Source organism: Besnoitia besnoiti, chromosome V, assembly GCF_002563875.1.
Source record: "Besnoitia besnoiti strain Bb-Ger1 chromosome V, whole genome shotgun sequence".
Lineage (NCBI taxonomy): Eukaryota > Apicomplexa > Conoidasida > Eucoccidiorida > Sarcocystidae > Besnoitia > Besnoitia besnoiti.
The window spans coordinates 149,018-174,530 of NC_042360.1; the positions used below are offsets into that span (position 1 = coordinate 149,018).

General features: G+C 56.2%; 6 protein-coding genes across 6 annotated transcripts; 3 read left to right on the plus strand and 3 right to left on the minus strand.

Annotated features, from left to right (window-relative positions):
* Positions 1 to 586: 586 nt before the first annotated feature.
* On the minus strand, positions 587 to 4,568 carry BESB_058450 (uncharacterized protein; the record flags this gene model as incomplete). Its single annotated transcript, XM_029364259.1, has 8 exons — positions 587 to 799; positions 1,306 to 1,391; positions 1,739 to 1,809; positions 2,055 to 2,271; positions 2,603 to 2,637; positions 3,167 to 3,342; positions 3,706 to 3,855; positions 4,320 to 4,568. 8 exons carry the CDS (start codon positions 4,566 to 4,568, stop codon positions 587 to 589), a joined length of 1,197 nt encoding a protein of 398 aa, XP_029218967.1.
* A 1,354-nt stretch (positions 4,569 to 5,922) lies between these two features.
* On the plus strand, positions 5,923 to 7,737 carry BESB_058460 (ribosomal protein RPL15; the record flags this gene model as incomplete). Its single annotated transcript, XM_029364260.1, has 3 exons — positions 5,923 to 6,118; positions 6,840 to 7,145; positions 7,382 to 7,737. 3 exons carry the CDS (start codon positions 5,923 to 5,925, stop codon positions 7,735 to 7,737), a joined length of 858 nt encoding a protein of 285 aa, XP_029218968.1.
* Positions 7,738 to 9,581: 1,844 nt separating this feature from the next.
* On the minus strand, positions 9,582 to 12,846 carry BESB_058470 (uncharacterized protein; the record flags this gene model as incomplete). The annotated part of the gene is made up of 5 exons (XM_029364261.1): positions 9,582 to 10,244; positions 10,605 to 10,674; positions 11,010 to 11,407; positions 11,812 to 11,941; positions 12,116 to 12,846. 5 exons carry the CDS (start codon positions 12,844 to 12,846, stop codon positions 9,582 to 9,584), a joined length of 1,992 nt encoding a protein of 663 aa, XP_029218969.1.
* Positions 12,847 to 13,069: 223 nt separating this feature from the next.
* Positions 13,070 to 19,409, minus strand: BESB_058480 (uncharacterized protein; the record flags this gene model as incomplete). The annotated part of the gene is made up of 10 exons (XM_029364262.1): positions 13,070 to 13,099; positions 13,161 to 13,255; positions 13,693 to 13,803; positions 14,296 to 14,407; positions 15,060 to 15,134; positions 15,588 to 15,715; positions 16,141 to 16,192; positions 16,522 to 16,914; positions 17,522 to 17,725; positions 18,345 to 19,409. The coding sequence occupies 10 exons, from the start codon at positions 19,407 to 19,409 to the stop codon at positions 13,070 to 13,072; spliced, it is 2,265 nt and encodes a 754-aa protein (XP_029218970.1).
* A 1,484-nt stretch (positions 19,410 to 20,893) lies between these two features.
* On the plus strand, positions 20,894 to 22,031 carry BESB_058490 (uncharacterized protein; the record flags this gene model as incomplete). Its single annotated transcript, XM_029364263.1, has 5 exons — positions 20,894 to 21,318; positions 21,386 to 21,450; positions 21,506 to 21,572; positions 21,630 to 21,700; positions 21,895 to 22,031. 5 exons carry the CDS (start codon positions 20,894 to 20,896, stop codon positions 22,029 to 22,031), a joined length of 765 nt encoding a protein of 254 aa, XP_029218971.1.
* Positions 22,032 to 22,903: 872 nt separating this feature from the next.
* Positions 22,904 to 25,131, plus strand: BESB_058500 (uncharacterized protein; the record flags this gene model as incomplete). The annotated part of the gene is made up of 6 exons (XM_029364264.1): positions 22,904 to 23,347; positions 23,524 to 23,616; positions 23,934 to 24,083; positions 24,219 to 24,429; positions 24,566 to 25,048; positions 25,115 to 25,131. The coding sequence occupies 6 exons, from the start codon at positions 22,904 to 22,906 to the stop codon at positions 25,129 to 25,131; spliced, it is 1,398 nt and encodes a 465-aa protein (XP_029218972.1).
* Between the last annotated feature and the right edge of the window lie 382 nt (positions 25,132 to 25,513).

The window sequence follows — 25,513 nt, forward strand, 5'->3', positions numbered from 1 at the left end:
GCGCTCACGCTAGAATTTTTCAAATTGTCTTACTGCCGCTTACAAATAAAGCCCGAGCAAACCGACTCGTCAGCGAATCGGTTTGCTCGGGCTTTATTTGCAAGTGGCAAATCCATGGATACCAGGACAAGCAAGCCAATGCTGAAACTACTACACGAGAGAGCGTCTTGGGGGATCTAAATAGTTGAGACCTATCTATACATATTCGTAGTACCCAGCTGACGAGACAGAAAAACCCTCGTGAGAGCTCGAAGAACCGAGCTGGCGAGCAGTTTTCCGCTTTCTTTCTTGATCTCTCGATCAAGCCTACCAGTGCCGTCCACAGTTAAATGTGCGTTGAGGCTTCGCGCTCGCGCACAAAAATCCACGATAATCGCAGTGCGTGTTGGATGTGAGCACGCATTTCTGTCCACGCACTTTGAGGTCAAGCGCGTGTGACCCTTTCCGCCGAAAAGGGCGGCTATTTCGTCTGGTAGAACCGTGCAGTCACCGCTGCGTCGTTTCCTACACGACTGAGATACAGTCGGCGGTATTCCAATCAGAGAGAGAGTTGCTGATTTGAATCGTTCACGAAAAGAGCAAAGCTCTAAGAGGAGACCTGCAGACTCGCTTGGCGCTCGATGGCCTTTGTGCATTTACTGAGCTTCTCGAAAGGCATCACGAAGAAGAGAAGATATTCCGGGCACGCGCGGACTTGAGAGCCGCTCGCCGCTGCGTCATCCTCCCGCTTCTCGCTCTGGCTTTTGCCTTCGCGCGAGTCTCGCGAGTTCGCCTGGTCTGGCACAGGGGCGACGCGGACCTACACGGAACCACACGAAACAAACACATGAACCGCGGTGTGCGCCTGAATACGCCAAGAGGTGAATTCGAGGAGACTCAAACGGCGCTGAACGCCGAGATGGGAATAATTGTAGTCTAGTGAGATGTTGAACTCCCACACTTTTAGCTGTCTTAAGCAGTGCAGTGGGGGGTAGTTTCTACAGACACCCGACTACACGGATATATATACTATATATATACGCCTCAATTGCTGTCGCCAGCGAGGAAGGCGAGGCAACGGCAGAAAGAGAAGCGCAAGGGTGTATTCAGCCACGAGTGTGGAAACGTGCGTCCACATACACACACATACAAACGCTGAGAGAACACCAGCGGTAACGGGACGCCTCGCGCACTGCAATCATGAAAATAATGAAAGACTCTTCACGTGATTTAGGCACGCTTAAACCCCAACTCTGACTCGCTCCCCTGAAAGAGTCAAGCAGGAAGCGGGCCGCGGCGTGGAGCCAAGACTCGTTCGGAACTCACCGACGACCCCGTGGGGTACGTAAAGAAGGCCGTGGCAGCCTTCAGCAGCTCTTCATCCTCGGGATGAGGAAAGAAGGGTTTGAAGCCTACAAAGCAAGGCCACGCCTCAGACGCCGCACGCGTCAATTTGCACATCGTGAGGACAGTACGTTCACACTGCCACACGCAAGGCTTCTCACTGAGACCCGCTACGATGCTTCACAAAACTTCTCCAACGCGCACCGCCTTCCGCCGCGCTTTACTGTACACGCTGACAAGCTCCAAGCGATGCAGAAAGCACCTGCACACCTTATCAAAGGGCAACAACGCAGAAACTCGGTCGTCTCTGCTCCCAACGCATGGGTCCGTCCGCCTATAGCTCGTGGCACGTCCCCGCTTACTACACACGACCTTGAACAAACGCAAAGAGAGATTCTTGAATGCTGAAGCTCACCTAAAGGCTCGTCGCCCTTCGCCTTCTTCGACGCCGTCGCCGCCGCGCTTGCATCCGCCTCCTTGTATACTCTACCGCCACAAAAACAACAGAGAAAAAAAAAACCAAACAGTGACTGCGTTGTCCCCGCGAACTCTGAGGCAGCCTGTCCGCAAAACGTCTCTGAGTCGCTCCTGGGTGTAAAGTGCCCTCGTTTTCAAAAACACATGAAATGAACAAGACAAAACCAACCTACTTCCCTGTCCGAAATTTCGACTTTCCACGAGAAATCCGTCCGCCCACTTCCTCTCTTGGCCTGTCTTTCCCCGCGCCTCACTTTGTGAGGACGGCGACGTGCGTGTAGTTATAGAAGGGCCGTTCCTCCTCCTCCATCTCCTCGGTAGTCAAACTCCACGCAATGTCTTCGAGAAGCGAAGAAAACATGCTGGGGACAAGCGCCGGCGGCGTGTTGCTCAGCCGCTCCTTTACCAGCCAGCCGCAGTTGGTATTCGCGCTCCCGGCCGCGCTCTCCTCAGAGGGCTTCAGGATCGCCTCTGCAAATCGCAGAGACAGAAAAGAACCCGGCTGGGCGAATGAATCAAATGAATGACGTCTACAGCGTGTGCAGACTTGACACCTCCCCCACGACGCTGGATGTGGGCTGTGCTTCACTCTCTACGCGATTTTGTTCCCTGCCTTAAACACCCGTGTCTTACGAGCGCACGCGACACATCTTGAAGGCTTTCAGCGGAGGTTCGCACGCGCTGGCACGACACGCATGTCTCTGGACGGCCCATTGAAGCCTACACGTAACAACGCCCTGCCTAGCAAAAGTCGCCAAGGTGCTTGCAGGCCTAAAATTGCCAGCAACGCCAGCACCCTTACCGAGCTTCGCCTTGACGTCAGCTGAAGCGTGCTCGCTGAGGGCAGACGCAGAACACACGAACCTCGAATGGATTGCCACACAAAGCACCAGACGCCGCGCTGCCCCCTCTGCCTCGCCTCCCTCTGACTGCTTCAGTTTTTCCTTCGTCACCGTTTCACTGATGCCGTAAAGCGGCGTAAGCGATGGTGCGTGCGAGGAGAGAAGGCAGACACCTTCACATACGCAGCAGCGACCGAAAGACATAATTTCATCTTCCCGTCAATCTAGCTCGTTCCAGCCGGCCGAGGCCAGGCGATGACTAGATCGCAGTGTTGTCTCCGGCCGTCAATTAAAAGTGGAATAGGAAGACGCATAAACTTTCCTACTTTAAACTGTTTCTTGAGCAGAGCCTCGACAGTGCCACTTGTTAGCTATTAACTTCGAGACAGCACGGCTTTTTTTTCCCGCGGTCGTTCGTCCGTCTGAGGCTTTCTCCTTCGCGGCAGTCGTCTTTCTCTCTGCGTGTTTTCTCTCCCCCGTCACACGTTTGCCTTCCGCAACCCCGCGTTCGAGTCTGCGCCTACCCTGCAAGGCGGAGAAATGCATCTCTGAAAACGTTGGTTGCCTCAGGATACTGACGCAGCGAAAGCAGAGAGAGGAACCCGACGACCGCAGAGGCGTCCTCGGCGTTCCTCTCGTTGGCCTCGCCCTGCTCTCCCTCTTCGTCCTCTACCGCCTTCAGCAGAGAGCCCACATTGCCCTGAAGAGGAAAAGGAGCAGGCAGAGAAGGGGCATCTGCACGCTCCACGAGCGAGAACTTGACAGTCCACTACGAGCCGCACAGGAAGCATTTTCGCGGCAAAAAGACTTGCACTGCCCTCGGCGCGAGCGCCTTATAAAACTCCAAAGCAAGGAAGGACCCAGAGCCCGAGTCGGGCAGCAAGAGACATGAGATGAAGCTATGACGCAGAGAAAAAGGGGAAAAGCACAGGGGCGAAGAAGAATGACCCGCAAGATACCTCCTTAGAACAACGCTGAGAGGACAGCGAGCAGGCAATCCGCCCCCGCACCTCCTCTCCTCTCACTGTGGTGAGCAAACGGACTATGAAAACTGGTCAAGTACCTGGTTGGCGATGGTCTCAGCCAGGGCATGCAGATCGCGTGATGGCGTTTTCAAGTGGGTGTCAAGACGAGATTGGCGCAGGAGAGAAAGGACGGCGTCGGTAGCTTCCTCGTGCGGATCGAACAGGCCGAAGGACGCTTGAACAGTCTCCTGTGGAGCAAAGCAGAGCCACTTGGCTCTGGCGCACGGAATCCAAATAGGTCCAACTTGCCGCCTTTTTCTGGCCCAACCGTTCACGCGTGCTGCTCCCTGCCAGACGCTGGAACAGATTTGCTAAAAAGCACTAGCAACCTACCTATTTATCTATCGATCGATCTAGATTTGCATATCTATATATATATATATATATATATATATATGCAGATCATAATATCTCTCTACCGTTTTACCTATCTGTTCATCTATCTATCTAGATATATATATGCATATGCAGATCTGTGTGAGGTGTGACTAGAGTCCGCGCTTGCGGAGAGGATTCTAGTCCATCTGGAGCCGCGCTGTGAGCCACAAAAGACCCATCTCCGTACGCCTCGATTCTTGCCCTGGCGGGAGCTTGCGTTGCGTGACGGCAAGAAAACAAGGTAGAAAAACAACGGACCCCTGCGCGCCCTTACTGTGATGTCTTCATCGTCCTCGTCCTCGTCGTCCTCTCCCTGTCTCAGCAGCTCCTCTTTGGTTCTAGCAATCAGCTGGATTTCGTCTCCATCATCTTCATCGCCGCTCGATTCGCTCTCGAACGGCGCCTCGTCGCAGTTGGCCTCCTCTCCGCGCTTTCTGCGTCGATCCCCCTCTAGGCTTTCCTCCATCTTATCTTCTGCGACAGCTTCTTCGCAGGCACTCGCTTCCTTGCCGTCCTTCTTCATTTTGTTGACTCAGCGTTTAATTTCCTTCTGCAAGGCAAAAACAGGTAGAAGGTGAAAGACAGCCAAGAGCGTAAAGCCTGGAGGGATGGCTCCTTCTGCTGGCAGCGGCTGAGTCTCAGAGGGAAATCAGGACCTCTAAATCAATCCCTAGTACATGAGCACGTTCATGCATCTGCGTCGACTTAAGTATTCGACCATCCCCACATATATCTGTATACATTTAAACACTCACAAATAGCGATATGCTGCGATGCACGCGAACGAATGGAGAATAATAGAGTTGTGGCTGCATCACTCCCCAGAGAAATGCGCGCGAACAGCACGCGGGACGGGCACACAAAGTGAGACGCTCTCCGGAATCAGAGGATTGGCTGGAGAAGAGAGCAATACCTTGCAAATCGACGAAACTAGCGGAAGCCGGGGCCGTATTTACTTTCGCCTCAACAAGCCACGGAAACAAAGAATGGAAAACACTCTCTCTTGTGTAATGAGGAAATACAACAGGACAGCCGGTCCTGCGGGGCTGGCTTGCAGGCGCCTAAAGACAACATGCGCGAGATGTGCATACGCTGCTGCTCGAGCCAAGCGTGAACTACACACGCATCAGCCGAGAAGTCGAAGGAGGAGAGATTCCCCTAAACCACTAACAGGGGCTTCCCTCGCATCTGTCTCTTCCTTTCTGGTTCCGCATTACGAATACCGAACCTGACTTGCAGGGCAATTCCGCGGCGCTGGCGCGAGAGTCGACAAGGTCAGCAGTAGGCGAGCAACGCGGTGCATGCACGGTTTTTTTTTTTTTCGCTGGCTCCGCTAACGACGGATCGAGACACGCTCGTCTTGGTGGGATCTTTCGTGTGTTGAATCGCACGCGCGAGTTCCTACCGGTAGACTCTGGAGCTCCCAAGTGTGCGCCGGCGGGTCTGCCTGCAGGCTGGCATGCATGCGTGGAGGGTCTGGCTTATATTCCGGTTGCAGGCGGCGACAGCGAGAATTTTTCGGCGAGCGGGGCGGACGACCCAGTGTGAGGAATGGAGCCGCTCTCTCTTCCACACGACGAGGAATGCATGACGCGCGAGACCGGGGGTTACTTCTCTCTTCCCTGAGTTTTTTATCGAGTGAAAGGACGGCGCGTTCTCTGATTTCGTGAGCCTTTCCGGACAGACAAAATGGGAGCCTACAAGTGAGTCTCTTCCCTACAGAACCCGGCAGAGTTTTCCTTCGCACTGTCGGCAGAGCAGCGAACCCCGGTTTGTGGGGAGGGAAAACTGAGGTTTTACCGTCGTTTTCGTGCGATTTCGATTCTCTCGTCCGACGGCTGTGCTGGGATTGGGTCCATGCTGCCTTTTCTTGAGGAATGGTTGGGCCTAGCAAGGAAGCGTCCACTCCTCGGAGTTTCTCCCATGCCTCGACTGCCCGGGAGCGTTTGTTCTCTCGTTTCCCGGACGGCAGCGCCTCCGAAAGCGCCGCCGCGCGCCACTCGGGGGGCAAGATTATTCTCTTTCCTCGGTTTGCGTCTGCAGAAGTTTCGTGCATTTCTGTAGCTTTCCATGGTAGATTCTCTCGGAGCGGTCGTCGGTTGGGGTCGGTCGTGGTAGCTCCAATGATGCGGGACCCCAGCGGCATCTCTTGTCGGGGAGTTTAGGGTGCTACACCGGAGATTTTCTCTCTGAGTTTCGCATCACATCTGTTTTTCGCTTCTTTGGGGTCTACCTCGCAAGTGGCTCTGCTGTGCTGTCGCCGGGACCGATCAAGCGAGGGTGGGTACATCCGCCCTGCACACACGTTGCACGCATCCTGTTGCCGACGCCCACGCTGTCTGCTTTCCATACGAAATTCCCGTGTGTGGAACGTCGCAGATGTCCTTCCTCCTGTCGGTCACTCACTCTCGTTGTCTCGCTTGACACTCGAGAAAAACGCGGGCAACTGTTGTCAGGCAGCTGGTCACGGCTGCTTCACTGACAGTGGTGCGAGAGAGCGTACCGTCGAAGGTGCTGTCGGCGCGGGCCTGATGCATCTGCAGTAGGCGCTACTGGCGTGTTTTCTGGCTGCATTTCATGGACTGAATGGCTACTACGCTGCTTTGCTGAGGGGGGAACGAGAGCATCGACGTGCGTTTCGCGCGTCATGAGGCACTGATCTCCTCCGCGTTGCGGAGGGTTCAAGGCGCTTTCATCGTGCACATGCTGCCAGCGGGACTGGTGATTTCTGGGTGATGCTGCGGCTCCTCGAATGAATGGAAGGCCTCAGCTGTGTGGGGTGAGTTGTCGTTAGGGAGCGTGGTCGGCAGTGATGCACTCTTTCGCATTCTCGGTTTTCGCGTTTCGTTCAGATATCTGGAGGAGCTCTGGAAGAAGAAGCAGTCCGACGTGCTGCGCTTTCTTCTCCGTGTGCGCACATGGGAGTACCGCCAGCTCCCCGCTGTGCACCGCTGCACGCAGAGCACTCGCCCTGATAAGGCGCGTCGCCTCGGGTACAAGAAGAAGCAGGGCTTCGTCATCTACCGCGTGCGTGTCAGAAGAGGAGACAGAAAGAAGCAAGTCCACAAGGGCATTGTTTACGGAAAGCCGAAAAACCAGGGTAAGCACGCCGGCACCTTTCAAACTCACAGTCCCATCAGTGTTAGCCATGAGGGGGGTACTCAGTACTGCCGCAGAGGTCCTCCAGGCACCGAAGGCTTGCAGGATCAGGCGATGTATGCGTGAGTGACTCGCTCGCATTCGCCTGTAGCTTGCAGACTGTGGATCTGCGGCGTCATAGTTAGAGCAAGTGGTTGACTGGTTTCCTTCCGTTTCTTTGGCTTGTTCCTTCTTCAGGTGTTCGTAAGCAGAAGTCGACTCGCAACTTGCGCGCCGTCGCCGAGGAGAAGGTTGGACGCAAGATCTGCGGAGGTCTGCGCGTGCTGAACAGCTACTGGGTTGGTCAGGACGCCGTCTACAAGTACTACGAAGTTATCCTTGTGGACCCCGCCCACAATGCGATCCGCAACGACCCGCGCATCAACTGGATCTGCAAGCCTGTCATGAAGCACAGAGAGTGCAGAGGCCTGACGTCTGCGGGCAAGAAGTACCGCGGCTTGCGCACCAAGGGCTTCGGTGCTGCGCGCCTCCGCCCTTCCAGACGCGCGTGCTGGAAGAAGAGGCAAGCTCTCCAGCTCCGCCGCTACAGATAAGCGCCAAAGGTGTCGCGCCCGAGACGCTGAAGAGGAAGCCACAGACGAAACGGAGAGGGAGGTGTCGCACGAGAAGCGGGAAGAATCTGGACCAACGCGTGCGACCCGAGCTTGCTGCCTGCTTGTGGGCCCTGCTCTTCTACCGACCACCCTGGTAGAAGGCGCGAGGGAGACCTCGGGAGACCGACTCCGCGCGTGGCGAGGCTTCTTGCTGTGCTGCTTTTCCTCTTCAAAGAGCCATGCAGAAGAGTGGGCAGGGGGGCAGACGCGAGCGACTCGCCTCGCTTTCTGCGTCTGCCCTGCAGCCATTCCTACGCCCTCTGTGTCTTGTCTCTCTTTCTCTTGTCGCTGAGGCAAAAGATCCGGAAAGATGAAACGCGGGAGGAGGGGTACCGTGGCTGGAGCATTGTGAAGGGGCCGAAGAGACGACGAGGCGATCAAGAGTAGGCGCATCGGGGAAGGATGTTTTCATTGCTTGAGGCGTCGGTCGCAAGGGAGTTGTGCTTGAGTGAATTCATCCGGTAGTGGACAACTGACCCTGTGTGTAGCTGCATATGCTTGCATGTGTGCATACGTACAGCCGCTCTTCTCATCTTGAAGTCTCTTCATGGATGTGTTGTTTTCGTTTCTGTCGATCTTTCCGTCTTCGAGAGAAGAAAAGCCTTTCTCAATCTCTGGAGACGAACCCAGTCAACTGGGGATCCCTACTACGGCTGCAACCGCGCCGCCTCGCCTCTGCGGCAGGGAGGCAAACACAGCGAAGCGCACCCACGGCTCACCACCAACACGCACATTCTCGGCTGCGCGCAGGTGGGAGGTACTAGGCTGTGTGTCGTAGCCAGTTCTGCCTTTATTAGTTTTCAGTTTTTGCTTCCTTCAAAAGGAAGCCGGCGCTCCTGTCCCGCGCCGTGAAACGACACGGCGGGATGCAGCAGCGCATAGGTGACAGTCAATCCGGAGTGCTTCGCCACTGCTGAACATTTACGGTGTGAGACTTCTCAGTCGCCGAGCACGCTCTGCTGGGGCAGAACGAAGCTGCCACCGAGTGACGGAAGTCTTAACTTTAAACCCGCAGTCGACACATCGTGTCGCTATTCGATGCCATAGTTTATAAGATCTGTGCATGAGAAGACAACCGTACTATGGCTTACAGTTTCATCAGCATACGATGTCCCTCGACAGCCTAAACATCCTTCAGTTTCAACAGGAGCCCGGTGGGCTGGTCGCGGGGGGAGGGGGGGGGGCTGCCCAGCAACGTCCTTCTCGACGGTTTAGCGTATGCAACTGTGGAGCTGAGCCTTTTCTTTTTCCACAGTGCTTCATTTACGCACACAGACATGTTGTGCTCTGTCTAAATCCTCCGCCTACAACGAGGAATCACCCTCTTGGGCTTCGTGCGCTGAAGGAAGGCGAACCGAAAAAGGATCTTTGAGGAGCCTCAGAAGCGTAGGCTAGCGGTAAAGAGCCTTGGGTGCTTTCGTTCTTCCCTTTTGTTTCTGCTCACCGCCGGATTCCAAGGCGACTTCACCGCCACCAAGGCTAAAAAAATTAAGAGCCCGTGTTTCTTACATTCGCACATTGACAAGCGTCTGTTGTGTTGAAGGAGAGAACTCCTTTCGTTTACCATAAAACTGAGAAGCCAGACGGCGGCAACACAATTCAGACTCGCCAGTATCCATTCGCAGCTCTGCGCTACCCTCCTTTGTTATTCACACGCGTAGTATCGTCGCTGTCTCACTTTGAATTCCTCCGTTTGTGTCTAAACCCGCAGTCTCAATTCAAGTTTTCGGGCCGAAAAACCTTATTTTCGCTTTCTCACAGCCCTGCCAGTGCTGCAGTGGAGGCTACGCGCGTCGGATCTCTGCTCCCGTCACCACCCAAGTCGCAGCTCCGCTATTCTCGAACACTCTGTCGCTTTCGGCTGCTTCCTCCGCCCACCGGCGCACGACGAGCAGGTCGTGGCGCCCGAGGCCACGTTTTTTCTTCTGATTTTCCTCCTCTTCTCTCTCTCTGTGCGCACGCGGCGCGTGGCTCTGCTTGCTGTTTTCTTGCTCGCTCGGCGCCGAAGGGCCGCTGCATGCTTCGCCCCCTCTCGAGCCCGCCAAGCCTGCCTTCAGATGCTTCCTCCGGCGCATGTACTTCCGCCCCACAAGGCTCTGCGTCTGAATTTCTCCCTCTTCTTCCTCGCTGCTGCTGGAGCTCCCAATGAGATATGCCCCGTCGCCTCCCTCCTGGTCGCTCTTCGCTCCTCCCGCCGCGTCTGCCTCCGCGTCCGCCTCCGCGTCGTCCTTCGCGCCGTCTGCGGACGACGCGGAGGCCCTCCCTCGCCTCTTCTGCGGGCTCGAAAGGCCCCTTTTCCGCTCTCTGGGTCTCGAGCTTTCTTCCTCTTGCTCAGCTTCGCTGACCAAGCCTCGGAGCACGGCCTGCAGCAACTCTTGCGCGCCGCGGTCGGTGGCCGCGAAGAATGGACTGATGCCGCGCTCGCTGGCGCACCGAAACCGCCGACCCTGCCCAGAAGAAAAAAAAAGGAAATGTGCAAACACAACGCACAACGAGAGGCATTTTGCTGCGTTGACACTATGGAAAGGCACTAATATCCTCCCTGCTATACGCCTACATATATATATATATATATATATATATATATATAGATATAGCGAAATGTGAGCAAGCCCATACACTACTATTGGCAGAAAAGCTAATACATATATATATATATTAATAGAGAGCAGATACAGAGAGGACGCCTCTGGGCATGCGTGTACCGTCAAGAGTTGTTTACGTGCTTTCACATCTATTGGCTAACTGAAACTGTCGGCTCGGGTGGAAGCGTCTGGCCCTCTGCGCCAGTAAAAGAACACACTTACGACGGCATCCTTGACTTGAACGACGAGAGACGTTCCATTTGCGTCCGCGAGGTGCAGATGGAAATCGTACCTGAAGGCCCACGACGCCAGCCACGGAGGCGCAGACGAAACAAACTCGTGAAAGCGCCTCTCGAGCGTCTTCAAATCTCAGGCGCACGCACGAGGTGTGCGCACAGAGAGAGTGCGCCAGTCGCTTGACAAAACGTGTTCACAAAATCCCACTCCGAAACAGCCGACAGCCACCGACCCGAGTGATACACTGTGTTCTCCCGCACTATCCTGCCACGCCCGCCCCCGACTCCCCCCCCCCCCCCCCCCCCCCCCCCCCCCCCCCCCCCCCCCCCCCCCCCCCATCCCCCCTTCAGCGCTGAATCAACCCTTCAGCTGTCGGGTGCCTTTTCTCACATGACGACGAGCATGGCGGAGTCTCGATGCTTGCAGGTCGGGCACCACAGGACCTCCTCGTGGTCGTCTGTCGTCTCCTCGTCGCTCCTTCGCGCGGCCTCTTGAGCGGCGCGCTTCCCTCGGGCGTTCCTCCCATGGTGCGCGGCGCGGGCCGCCGCAGCGCGGCGGCCCGTTGCGTCTTCGCCGCCGGGGGGGCGGGGCCTTCGCGCCGAGAGGCGCCGCGACGTGCGGCACAGCAGACACTGCACCACCACCCACGTCCGCGGGTCTGCGATGTCGACTGTCGCGCCGCTCTCCAGCGAGGCCTCGGCCGCGAGGGGAGCCGCACAGAGACCGAGGACATGCATCGCCTTCAGCAGGAACGGGCCTTCGCGCGAGCGACGAGCGGAAGACGCCGGCTGCAGCGTACGGGAGAAAAACGCACATACTGCAAACGCGTAGGATTGCCCTGCCACGCTTCTTCGCTCGGCACCAGCCTTTACACGGCGAACCAAGACGGGGGAGAGGCTGGAGTAGACGTGCCTATTCCCGCGCGGAGAACCGCGCATGGGCTCCAGGGGCGGATAGGCATACAGACACATGCGGAAGAGGATCCTGAGGCCTTTTAAACACACGCTGACCCGCGCACAGACAGCGATAATGTGGAGATAGATACATATGGACAGAGATAGATAGAAACAGATAGATATAGTTAGATAGAAACAGATAGATATAGATAGATGTAGGTATAGATAGATATGTGCATGTTGTCTCCGTGGATACGCAGAGGGCAGGCCTCGGCTCTGGCGGGTTTGAATCTCACGCGCGACGAGGAAGCGACGAGGCTGTCGATGCGTTCGTAAACCGGGACGCGGGAGCCGTGTGCGTCCAGCAGCTCTTGCGGAACAAACAGCTCGAAGCGCGTGTGCGGCGCGCAGCCGCCAGAGAGCGGGCTGCAGAGACGATAGACACAGACGAAACTGAGGGCAAGGATGAGCCTGGAAAAGGGTAGAGAGGACGAGGATGCACATGCACACAGGACCTGTAGCCGCGCGTCTCCTTGCTGTTGTCCGCTCGCAGTCTAAAGAATCTGAATTGGCTTGTCTCTCTATCTTTGTAGGTCTCACCTCGAGTCGTCTTCAGCTTCGTCCCTGCCCGCAGCCTCCTCTGGCGCTTCCGCGGCCGCGCACTCCTCAATTTCTTCCTCCCGCTCGGGGGCTGCCTCCAGGCCGGCTCGTGGGTTTCGCTCGGCGGCGGTGCGCCTTCTGCGGGCGGTGTCGGCCTCCCCCTCGCTCTCTGCTGGCGGCAGCTCGCGCGTGCGCTTCGGGTCGGAGGCGTCTCTGGGGATCTCGTCGTCCTCCATGAGGGCCTGCAGCGCGCGATCGAGTTCCTGCTGCGCGCGGACGGCGTCCAGCGCGAACGGCGGGAGACGCGTGATACGCGCCAAGTCGCTTCGGCTGGGTTGAACGGAGAAGTAGATGCGGCCAAAGAGCGGGTCGTGGAGGCGGGTCGCGCCCCACTTGAAGTTGCGCAGCCGCAGCCAGTCGCCCTCGCGAATCGCGTTCTCCGACGCAAAGAGGTGCTCCGCGCTCGCCGACGAGAGATTCGCCACTGCCACGTGCCCGCCAGGCAGCGAGGCGTCCTCCACGAGCAGCAGGTACGCCGAGAGCTCCGCGTCGAACTGCCGCGATTCCGGCGCAGTCGAGTCGCCGCGAACCCACGCGAACTCCGAAAACAAACTCTCAGACTCCCCGAGTCCAACACGCGACAACTCGACGTCATGCTGCTCCTCACTACCTGCGCCAGTCGCAGAGGCCGCGGCCGCGGCAAACAGACGCGCAAGCCTACGCATGCGCATGTCCACCAAGCGCCACGGAGCGGAGCAACGCGCGCAAAACTGAAGTCGCAAAGGACTTGGTTGCTTGCGTCTCACGAAAATCGGAGCCCTCTTCACTGTTCTACGAACTCAAACGTCTGTGCTTATTCGAATGGAGTGTGCGCGGCTACGGTCTGCCTCTGGCGGAGGCGATTCGAGGCGCAACGAGAGGGGCAAGAATCTCTGGAGAGGCGAAGGAGGCAATTTAGAGACGCGGACGCAGAGCGCGCCGCAGCTGCTATCCAGAAGGAAGACGAAAACCCGAAAGAGGCCGACGCACAACGTGATACCCTTACTCGTACGATGAGGTCGCCGTAGACCTCGCGCATCAGCGGGCCGCTGCTGCAGCGCTGCAGCACAGCGAGAGGCTTGTAGTACTGAGTCGTAAAGACTGAAACCAATACACACGCAGAACGCGACACCCGCCGCGTCGAGCCCTCACATGTGAATACGTAAGAATCATCATACAGTGATGTAGGCATGCACCGATACCACCTCCTTCGACGAACGTGGGATGGAGACGCTCGAAGAGCCATAACAGAGAGGACACGCTGCTGAGCCCGCCCACCCCCTGCCCCCCCGGCCGCGTCACTCACGCATGCAACAAGCACGTGAGAACAGATGAGTTTACGAAATGCCTCTCGAGCAGATACCGGAAAGCGCCAGGCGGCTCGATGAAGCCAAGGAACGCAGCAGCGAAGGAGAAGAGAGGCAGACAAAGAACGCGCGCCCACGGCAGAAGACGGGGCGCCGTGCGCGGAGCCGCAAGAGAGGACAGACAACAAGGCGGAGATACAAGAAAAAACCGTGAAAGAAAGACGTTCGCACGCTGGTTGTCTTGAAGTAGTTGCTGCGCGTGGTAGCGCAAAGCGCGGATGCGGCAAGCGTCGTCTTCTGTGAAGTGCGTCGTCACTTCTGCCCCGACGACAAAGCCATTGTCTGTGGAAGAGACAAAACAGAAATAAGAAAGAGTCGCAAACTTGCAGCGCACAAAAGGCACTCGATGCTCCATGCGTACACGCGTCAAAAGTAGGCATTACGTAAATACCGGAGAAAGAAGTCAATTTTTTGTTCTGCTCCAATTTTCCTCCAGTGACACATTTGTCACGTATACGCATATATATGCATGTATATATGTATGCTCACTCAGCGACGCACACTCCTTCGTCTGGCTTGGGAAAGTTATCTCTTCTGCAGCGGGAAAACGAAAACGCGCGAGAAGGCCGCGAAGCAAGGCGGCGACACCCCCATGCACTAGTAAATTCGTGTCGAAAAAATCCATGCATCTCCCGGTGTTAGCACATGAAGGCGAGAACGAGGGCAGCCCGTAGACTGCACTCCCCCCCCTGTGACGCGCTTGTGTCCTCTCTTTCGCAGCAAATTGAGTCCTCTCTTGCTTCCACACTTTTGTAATTTCGGTTTTTCTCCCACCTGCGCATGGGTCGCTGTCCGCGTCTTCGAGCGGCCAGACGCGCGCCGAAGTCACCCCGATTATGCTGCTCAGGTTCACGAAGTTCCGGTCGTGTTCGAATTTCATGCCAGTCTGAAGAGTTCAAGAAGGGAGAAAAGACGCAGAAGCAGTCCAGAAGACACTGTCGGCTTCTGTTGTGGTGAACTGCGCAGATGAAGCACTCGAAAAGGAATCCTGTCTGCTTGAGACGAAACGCCGCGCGGAAGCGTCGAGGACGCAGAGAGAAAGCGGGAAGAACAAGCGCGCCAAGAGACGAGGCCTGAGGCCGATGCTGGAGTCGCGCGACAAGGAGGTGAAGGAAAACAGGTGACGCATGAGAAAGGACTTCGAAGACAGAGGGCGCGTGCGCGCGCCAGTGAAGAAAACCGCCGGCAGCCAACAGCCAGGGGGACCCTCCTATGCCTCGCTGTACGCCATGCGCCCACGCGCCGCCTTCAAATGCATACAGACGAAGAGAGCAAACGGAAGCGGAAAGAAGACTTCTGAGATGACGCAGCCACGAGAGAAAAGAATCCCGCGACGAAAGGACAATGAGGAAAGAGCGAAGCCCTAGCCCCTAAATCCGAATAGGAAGGCGCGCCCAGCAGCTCCACGAAACAATATAGCCCAGCGGTTTAGGGCAGGAGGCAGAAACCGGGAAAAAAAACATGCTCACGAGTGCCAGAGTCGCAAACAAGAGATCCGCGGGGGAAGGGGCTGGAGGCGGGTCTGAAGAGAGACTCACGTTGGCGCGATGCACCCTGACGATGTCGCCGCAGGACATGCAGGGAATGTCTCCAGGGCAGCCTTTGGCCTTCAGCTGCACGCAGAGAGAACAAAGAAGTGGTGACGCAACAGCTTTAGACACGGGGCTCCACAGTCCGCCGTGTCGCAATACAAGGCGATGACGGCAGGGAGCGGTGGACTTCTCAGCGTCCTACCTTCCGCGTCCGTTGAAACGTCGAAACTTCCCGCACTCTGAGTAGACAAACGAACGCGTCTCAGGGTGTTCAGAGCGCGGCTGTCCCACCTCCACCCTTCCGCGTCTGCCTTATCTGTGGTTCGATGAACGGGCGTCGTGGGTGTGTGTGACGCTGGGCTTTCTCCCTCCCAAGTCCCCAGGGGCCTGGCGCTCTGTCTCTGCTGTCTCGCAGGCTTGTTCGGCTCGCTGGCGACTCTAGAGCCTCGTGGCTCGCGAGCGGCGTCTGCCGTTCGCGCTCGTTCTCTCTCCTTCAGACTTCCCGCTCCTCTCCAAGTGGAGGGAGACACCTACCGCGAGACTGAACTCCTCAGAGGCGCCGCCAGGCGCGGTGTCTCTCCCGAGGTCGAACTTGACGGTCTCGTCGAAGATCGCGACGTTCATCAGAAAGACAGCCGGTCCAGTCTGGCTCTTCCCGCCGGCTGCAGGGAGCGAAGAATATTCAGAGCCGAGAGGAAAAGTAGCACGCCAGACGCCCCGCAGGTCATCGCAGACCGCCGTCCACACTCCCCTCCGCGCGGAGGGGGGAGGGGGGGGCGGCTCGGGAAGAAGAGGCAGAAACACCTGAGAAGCGCCAGAGATGAAGTGACGCGCGCGACGCACAGCGAGAGCCATCACAGCAAAGCGAAGGAACAGAGAGAGACGCAGGGGGTATCGCACTTTTCTCAGCTCGTTGGCAGCACCGCCGAGGATAGAGAGAGGGCAGCGGACACGCAGCCAAAGGAACTCGTCGATCGGAGTCTTCAAAGGACTTCACACCAGGCGCTGCAGGGGGCGGACACAGGAGGCCTCGGAAAACGAAAAAGTGCGAAAACGCGCAGGAGGGATTTAGTTTCTTCTCGCGTACCTTGCGGCATCAAGGCTTTAGCCACCTCCCAGACGACGCCGTAGAGATTCGTCTGCGTGAAGCGCAGCGCACAGTAGAGGCAGAGGGAGCGTGGGCGACACGCATACGGCGCAGCCGCAAAGAACAGAGAAAGACTCTCGGCGCCCGGGGCGAGATATCGAGCTCCGGCAGAAAATACGAGGATATTTCCGAGGCGAGGCACCGACGCCAAGCCTAATCGAGCAGCCACCGTCTCGTAGTCGCCTGCAGAAACGCTGACACTGGAGTGCGCAGATATCTCGGTTGCATATACGACGGCTCAAGACCCAAGAAGGGCTCGGCACGGACGACGCGCAACCCCAAATCCATCTATCCACCTCTCCTCGCGGCTCTCTTGCTTACCCCACGGTTCGCCTGCAGGTTCGCGAGGTCGGTGTAGACATACTCAGCTTCCGCAGCGCCTTCGCGGGCGCCTCGCGGGGCCGCAGTCTGCGCGCCTCCTTCCCGACGCCCCCCGCCGAGGCCTTCGCGGCCTCCGCATTCGCCTTCTCCGCCGCCAGGCTCGCCCTGAGGAGGCCGCGAGCCCGCCGCGCGGGCTCGCGCCCGCTTCAGCTCGTTGGATCTCCGGAGGACTCGCGCCGCAAAGATCGAGCGAGGCGCCTGGGCATTCCGCGCGAGTAGCCAGTCAGGCAGAGGCAGAGACGCCGGAAACGCGCAGCAGGTGACCAGCTCCGGCGCACTCAGGGTAAACGCGGGCAGCGCCGCCGACGATGGCGCGAACGGACGAACTGTGATCTGTGTGGACGGAGCACGCAGAGAAGAAAAACCGAGATGAGGCGGCACGCGCGAACGCAATGCTCGACTCGGTACCCCGAAAGTGAGACATGAACGCGCGGCAGTGGCCGCTCGGGGTACTGGTTGCCGTCTCTCCTCCCTCTCTTCTCCGCAATATGGAAGGAAAGCCAAAGGCATACAGTTGCACGGAGCGGCGAGGCTTCGTAGAGTGTCATTGCATGCACTTCTGATGTGTAAATGGAGACGTCTCTGGACAAGCGCATACATATGCGCGCATGAGTAAAACCTTTAACGCATGCGTGAACAGAATGCAGGCAGACGAAATGTGCTGGGGATGAGTGTTCCGAGGCTGCAGACCTCGAAGTCTTCGAACGTACGCAGTAAAGATACGGAGCGAACTCCTGTACAAATGTAAAGAAGTGCAACTAATTCATGGGCTCTCTAGTCTGACTTCTCCCCACCCCCGGCCGACACGCATTCACGAGAGAATGAGAGGAGAGCGACACCACGCAAACCGCAAACGCCATCGCCGCTCCCTCCCCCACGCCCCCCTTTGCCCCCGGTGTCAGCAATCGCTTCTTTCCGCTGGGACATAAGAGCGCGGTACCTTGGCATCGTCGTAGACGTCAGAAAGAGTCAAGTAGTGGGTGACGCACACGCGCCGAAGCGCCGGGTCTGTCTCTTCGCCCCCGCCCCAGGTCTGGCTCGCTCGCAGCTGGTGCAGACTCTCCGCCGCCCACGAGTAGAGGTCTTCTTTTCTTCCTGGCCGAAAGAAGGGCCTGCAGCGGAGGCCCTCCATGACGAGAACGTCCTGCACAGAGGCCGAAGGAGCACTACGAGTTACAGTTTCTACAGCAGAGAAGGTGACTCCGGATGTGAGACACAGAAAGCCAAGTTCTGTATGAGTACAAGTCCACGTGGCGGCGCTCAATCCCGGAGAAAACATCGCTCAGCTGCACGAGGGCGGGACACAGAAACAGAAAAGACGCCTCGGGCGCAACCCAGGCACAGAGGGGAGCCAGAAGCGGCGAAAGAGAAGACAAACAGCGGGGACGCAGGCGCGAAATGAGATCAATGAATCCAAGCCGGCAAGATGAGCCGCGAGTAGGCGAGCCAGACGCCTCTTCGCACCGTGCCCTGACCACCGCAGGGAAGGTTATGGAAACCAAATAAGTTGCGCCGTGATTGATGTTTCATCGACATGTTGATTATGCTAACGAACCACCGGCTGTGAATGGGATTACCTTTAAAGCCGCATAATATAGTAAAATATACCCTTCAGGTTCGAGGAAATGGAGCAACTTCTGAGGTGAGCAGAACGTTCACGAGCCCCTCGAAACGGTAGACGGAAAGATCGACACACGCAGCTGGAGATCGAAAGAACCGCAATAGAGCAGTCAAGAAGAAGGGACTGAAGAGTTGCAGCTCACCTCGACAGTTACGATGCCATTGAGGACGAGAGTGGCGAACTTCCCTTTGAAAATAACGAGGGCCGCATCGGCTGTCTCAGTCGGGCACGGCGAACTGCGTTGCATAGCACTTCCTGGTGTCTCCTCTGCGAGGCTCTCGCGGGTCACGTCTTCGCCCCCTTGGGTCTCTGGCCCCGCCGCTGGCCTGTCCCGTCGTCCCTCCTTCAAAAGTTTGACGACGGCAAACGCAATGGGGCAATCGAGGTTCTGCAGAGGATTGCATCTCTGTTTCTTCCCGAGACACAGCGCGATCTGACAGCGCCTGGAGCCGACGCATGCGTGGAGATCCTGGGGTGTCACTGAGGCGTTTCCGTCGACGGGGTTGACGTGCGAAGAGGAGACAGCAGACGGAGTTCGCGCCAACACTCTTGTCAAAGCGAAAGAGGGGAAAGAAGAGGAGGCAAATGCTGCACAAGTCATGTCCAGCCACTGCGACACGCCTCCTCCCGGATCTCCCCCAGCTCTCCCTCCACAAGGTGCCCCAAGAGAAGTCCAAGACGAAGAAACGGAGGGGAAGGGACTGTACGAAAGCCTGTTGGGGCGCGCTGGGGGACTATTAGGGCCACCATCGGCAGCAGACGAGATCGGGGCTTGCAGAGGACTCCTCGAGTCCACGATGGACGATGCTGGCGCGTCCCCCCTTTGAAACGGCGACGCCTGCGGCTGAGAGACGTGAGGAGGAGCCTGCAGAGACGCCTCCGCAGCGGGGAGGCCCGCGCCGCAATGCGAAGCGACAGCGGGATGCGTCACGCCTTTCTCGCAGTGGACCTGGCCATCGGACGCCTCTGTATCTGGACTGTAGAAACCTTCCTCCTCGGGAGGCACCGGATGGCGTCCGTAGGAACCGGCGCGGCGCGTGGCATCCAGAGGGAGTTCAGTGTCTCCTGCCAGCCCGTGTGACGCCGCTCCTGATGCCCCGCGCGCAGTGGACGCAGCAAGGCTGCCATCTTCCCCAGGTTGTGCGGGCTTATTCTCTGCAATCCCGGCGCGCAGTTGTTCCCCTGTAGTCTTGTCGTGGCCCTCCATTGCACTAGAATGAACGCATGGAGCTGAGCCTGCAGATACGGTGTCAGCAGCAACACAACCAACCTCTCCCAGTTCTCCGTTACCTTCCCTCCCTAGTAATTCGAGAGTCCCTGCAGGAGTTGCCTGTTGTTGAGTTGAGCGCATGCTTGTTGCCTGCTGCATGCCTGGATCGCCGCCGGTTCTCCGGCAGGGGAAGAGGTGCTCCGACTTTTTTCTCTATTGCACGAGACGGTACAGGTTCCGGATGTCGGTTCACACGTGGTATCGGCGGACAAAGGCGTTGCCGTGACCTAGCGCAGATGCATAGCGGCGCGATAGTTGCCTGGGAACCCGAGAAAAGGAAATGAACTGGGAAGGAATTACGCTGTTTTGAGTGCTCGAGTCTGCATTTGCGAAAGCGGCCCTCGCCGCACATTGCCCTTGCTGCAAACTCGATTGCTGTAAGAGATACGCGTGATCTCTGGCAAAAGGAAAAGATTTCCTCGTGGATTAATTGTGAAAAGGCTCATCAACTCAAAAAGACTAGCACAGCTCTTACAAATTCTTCAAGACAACTCAAGACAATGGAGGGCCGTCTTTCGTGGTCTCTCCGATACTGAAATTCACCCCCAGATACGGGAAAGAGTTTCTTTTCGAAGCCAGTCATTCACGCGGCCCTCCGCGGTCCTTCACAGGGCGGTTGCCCTCGCGTCAGTCTTCGACTGCAAAAGGTTGGGCACAAAGAAAAGAACTACTCTGGAAGTTCTCAAATAGATTTCACCATCTGTTCACTGTCGGCAAAACCGCGTCATTTTATCACGGGAGAAGTACCCGAAGCGACAGCAGGCGTGCCGAAGCAGACCATCGCAGAGAGGCTCATTTGAAGTCATCGCTGCCGACGGTTTCATGAAACACACTGGGAACGTAGTTTATGTGTGTATGCTGGATGAACAAATTCCGTTTCGAAGGAGTATCCAGATCATCGCAAAGTGAATTAGTCGTAGGTGGCCAATGCGGATTATAGTGTTCGGAGGGAGGGCGGTGTGTCATGTAGCGTCTACAGATACCATGTACGGCATCCCAGTGGCACAAACGTCAACATTTAACGAAACGCCCCTTTTTCAATAAATGAACTTGAGGTTTAGTTTACTATAATGATGAGTTTGATCGTGCTGGTGGAGGCGGCGGGCCGGGGATAGGAGGGGGGAGACCGCCGTTAGTGTCAAGCCGTCGCATTCGGCTTGTCTCACGGAATTCACTGGATCACGGTTGCCTCCTTGGCAAGAACCGTAAGTTCATTCGTTGTTCAGGAAGATATTCTTGAAGGCGGGAGCGCAACATGCGGTCGTCCCCGGCGAAACAGAGGCAGCTGTACAGGCGCCTGTCGATACACTGGAGCTCGCAGCACCATTCTAAGTTCGGGAGTGAGTTGGACAAACCGGTAGACTCTGCACGTCTGCGCTGCCGACGGAGCTACGTTGCTTTACGTTATTGCGCTAGTGACCATGGATCCTCCCGGCATTTTGCCCCTCTATATGAAAGGCAGAAAACTGGTCGAAAGGTTCAACTGGGACCAGCGAGAGCGAGACCTTCGGCAAGCGATCAACACGATCGCGGTCAGGCTCGGAGAGCTGCATAAAGAAGACGTGCAAAATAGGCAGACGAAATTCATCAACGAAGAGAGACAAAAGCGTCGGCTTCTCGTCACTGACACTCGCTTCCCATGTTGCACAAAGGAGCGGCCACCTGGTGCAGCTGTTGTACAGGGAGCCTCGCACGGCATGAAACCTCTTCCCGGGCCGTGGCAGTGCTGTCTCTCGGCATCGTCTCGTCGTTCGACAGGAGGGGCTGAGTCAACTTCATCGGGGATTCGGACACAAACGGTGAAATACGGCGAGGCGCCGTCTAGTCTTGCGAGCACCGGGTCAAGGTACGCTTGGGACCCACAGGCATGAGTCACACACTTAAAAGCCGCCTTCCCCCTCCCCTCACCACAGATCAAGCCACAGTCAGCGCATTAAGACAGCAGATGGACGAAGGAAGCGTATGCTTGTACCCCTGCGTAAGCCCCTGCAGCACCGAGAAAAATCTGTGGCCAAATTCCTGCCGTCATGTAGCTACCCGTCACAGCCGCTGCGTGTCACGGCGATCCAGCTCCTCGAACGAATCACCGGAACGGCCTAGGTGGGCACCGGTCTGGGGTGACCCTCCTTCTAACAGCCTTCATACAAGTGATGTCAGACGGTTATGCCTGGTCGACGAAACTAGCGGCAACTCACGTGAATATCCCATGTATAACGATGACGATCTGGGTAGACCAAACGACCACACAGGGGCTCATCCACGAAGAGGAAAGTGTCGTGTGCAGGACTGGCCAGCGTCGGAGAGGAAATGGACAAAGAAATGGCTGCGGTCCCAAAATACTGCCGTGACGATGACGATGTAATGACGACTTCTGATATCCTAGAACTGTGAGCCGATGTCACACTGTCAGCCTTCACGCCAGATCATAGCTCCTTGCTTAGAGGGAACAAAACGGTCGCATCGTATCTCGCACGGACTGTCGCTCTCGTAGACCGCGTACTAGAGCGAGACCAGAGTGCGAGAATAGAACAATTCCGAAAGAAATTCTGTTGTCCTTAAGTGCTACGGCGTCAAACATGGACGGCAGTTTGAGAGGAAGGTGCTTTACGGGGGTCTCTGCCGTGAAGAAGGCGAACGTGATTTTGTCAGAAGCAGACTTGCCTTGAAGCAACTTGTCTACGTAGACTTCACAGCCGTACCCCTCAGATGTTGCCATGCTACTCGCAAGCTAATTGCGCTGTCTATCTCCCATTTGAGTCTTTTGTCGCTTGGAGCACACGTTCGAGTCTCGGAATGCCTTGAGGTGGCCAGCAAGTAGCATGTCTCAGTATTTCACTTCTTTGGATCATTCATCCACTCGATCCTGCCAGGGCACAGATGCTGGCAGTCATTGACACTGGGAACCAGATACACCCCGCTTGTTGATATCGAACTGATTACCATATTTGCCAAGGAACTCTTCAGGATGGCTGCACTTTAAGCAACGTCTTACCTGACTAATGACACATATCTGAAGACACGCAGCTGTTTCGCATATCGCTTTGTTAGAAGCTATCGCGTGGCTTGGGTTTGTTTGCCTTTTCAGCGGGTTTCTAGGGCTGAGGGCACCAGAAAAGCATCATCTACCTCTTAACTCGTCTTTGTCGTTAAGCCTCCGAAGTATAGGATGGACATGTCTACCTAAAACACATAAAACCTCGAGATTAATGCATTGTGTGGCAAGATGTGGTGCTTCGCCTCTGGCTAACGGCAGTTATCGACCGGTGGCGAGCATTCCCAGCCCTGCGTTCACCGCTGGTTCTCCACAGCGAGCAATCAGTTTCGAGACGGCAGCTACCGTTCACTGTCCATCACGAATAACGGAAAAGATTCCTGGGGTTTTCAGGACATTACTGCAACTCGGGGCAACCAGCAGAGCCAAGTCTTTCGATATGGGGCCCTTCCCTCACATTGTGGCTGTGCTGATAGGGGGGACGCTGCTCGCCGCCGACTGTGCAGCCGCGAGTGAGGAGAAAAAAAGTTCAGTGCAGAGCGATTCGGCGCCGCTGCAGGAAGCGGAAATGAATGTCGAGTCGTATGTTCAAGATCATCCAGCATCTCTTTCAAGCAGTCCATTAAGCCTCCAGGACAGATCGCGAACCGCTAACGATGATAGCATTATTGTGCAAACGGTGATGTCGACGAGCCAGGAAGAAACAAGGAATCTGGGGAAAAAGAAAAACCTCTTCAGGAAGGACCCGGAACCTGTTCACCTGGTGCCCATCTATTCTTCCATACTGGGCGACAAGTACATATCGCCATATGAGCCTCCAATTCCTGTGCAACTTCCATTCACAGGCATTGTGGTGCCAGACATCGCAGACCTAACCCCAAAAGTAGGCGCAGAAACAACTCGCATGGATTCTCATATGTGCACTCTTGAGCGCCCGCGAATAAGATTTCATTGCGAAGCTGCCTTACAATGATGATCGGCATGCGATTCTGCCATTGATCGCGTGCTGCCTGTCCAGCGTAACAAAGTCAGCCTTCTACATTAATGTGCTGTGAGCAGGGCACGCGTCCTGCGTCTGTATTTCCTCGTTCCAAATCTGCACCTCACCACAAAGCGCGACGGCTGCAGCTCAAACTCCGACCGAGACGAAAGGTACAGCATCAAGAGCAAGGAATTTTGGATGTGTTTCAATTGTCATAGCAAGCATGCTTTAGAAATGACAACTCTAGCTGTACATTGGCCGCTGCTCGTGTCGTTCGTACCCAATGCAGGTAGTGTCCTGGCCAACGCCTACGGCGGCGACAGCCTCTTCCGAGAGTCCTCAACAGGATTTACCTGGCAGTGTCATAATAGACGCATCTCCCGGAGCGCAGATGGTGATGTCACCGACGGAGCCTGAAGAAGCGTTCGACACGATCCCCCTACGTGTTGCTAACGAAGCATCAGTAGGAGCACCCCTTCTTTACGAGGACCCGTGGGACATGGGCGTGCCGCAACCAAGCGGAGGCCAGTATTCCAGACGTTATTATGACTACGAAGAGAATAAATACAAACCAAACTTGTGGGTTTCGCAAGCCAGGAAACTCAAAGAAAGCGACCCACCCTTCGCCGTCCAAGACGTAAGAGTTCAGTGATGTAGTCTGCCAGTTTTATTATTCAGAACTGCTGAACGCCTCGCGGCCGATGGCAACCCAGAACCCTGGTATGCGATGGCACTTCTCGTTCACTCTCTCGTAGTTGTCTCGTGCCCACAGGCTCTCTTACCGCGAGGCCTTCTCAAAGACAGATACACTGCCGATATCAATCCCTGGGCAGTACGAGCGAGAGCGCAGCCTTCTATGGTGTTCTACTACCCGCAGAGTGCAACACGTCTCATGCCGGAGCTCCCTGAGGGACATGGCATAGAGGGTATTCACGCGGGTGATTTGCCAGCGTTGCCTCCTCCCCCTCCCTGTATAGGCCTCGGTAAGGACATAAGATGACAGTTTGTGCTTTGACACTCATTACTATAGATAACTAAGTGTCGCCCGTCCGCTGTTTTGTCCCCTCGCTGTCTAGCATATGCGTTTGACGTGAATGTGTGTACTGTGGTCTCATCCAGGATGCGTCCGGCGCCTCGGCCCAAAGGAGAAGAAGCCGGGTCTTTTCGCGCCGCGCATCCCAGTAGTAGTCGTAGAAGTGACCGAAGAAAAGAAGAATGCCGAGAAGGAGAAAGAACCAAAGGAGAAAAAGGAGAAAGTGTCTATTTCCCCGCAAATTAAGTATATTCCTCTTTCGAAGGAATATATTCCTTTATTGGCTTGGCCGGTTCGGCATCAATTTCCTGCTGGCTCGAAATATACAGACCATGTCGGATCGCAAGCACTTCCTCATCCTTCGCACACTACAGGCTACAGTGACCAGCATTATCATCATCAAGGCGAGGCGGGGAGCGGGTTCCCAGCACGTCCAGCCAATCCGTACATTCCAGCCACAGGACCGTCCGACTCAGGATCACACGTGCCACAAGGCCCCTCAGAGTACACACAGTCTTGGGGAAGTCATTCTCAGCTTCCACCAGGTGCAGCTACTCACGGTGCACCAGGTCAGCCGCAATACGCAGTGCCTGACAATACCGACTCAAGTCTGATATTGCCTTATGCTTCCGCAGGTGCTTCCACGTTGTAGTTAGCGTGTTTTGAAGCATGCGAAGCGTTTGGAGTTTGGTTTCTTGTGCCAGAATACCGACACTGTGCTATCAATTTCAATGTTCAACTGACGTGAATAACAAACCAAAACCGCAATATCATGGCAATCAGCCCCACAAACAAGTCTGTGCGGGCCGCATCCTGTCGGGTAATGACCACCCGATGGCATTGTTGCCCAATGCATACGCGCACAGTTCGCAACAACACGTTTCCAATCACCCTGCTCGCTCAACGCCCGCACGCTGAGTCCTATGAAGATGTATGATTATCGCATCAGGAATTGTTGCGGAGACATGCCCACACTTGCTGCCACTGTTGCTTGGCTGAGGCTTTCCTGGTCTCGCTGCATTACGTAGAGACGA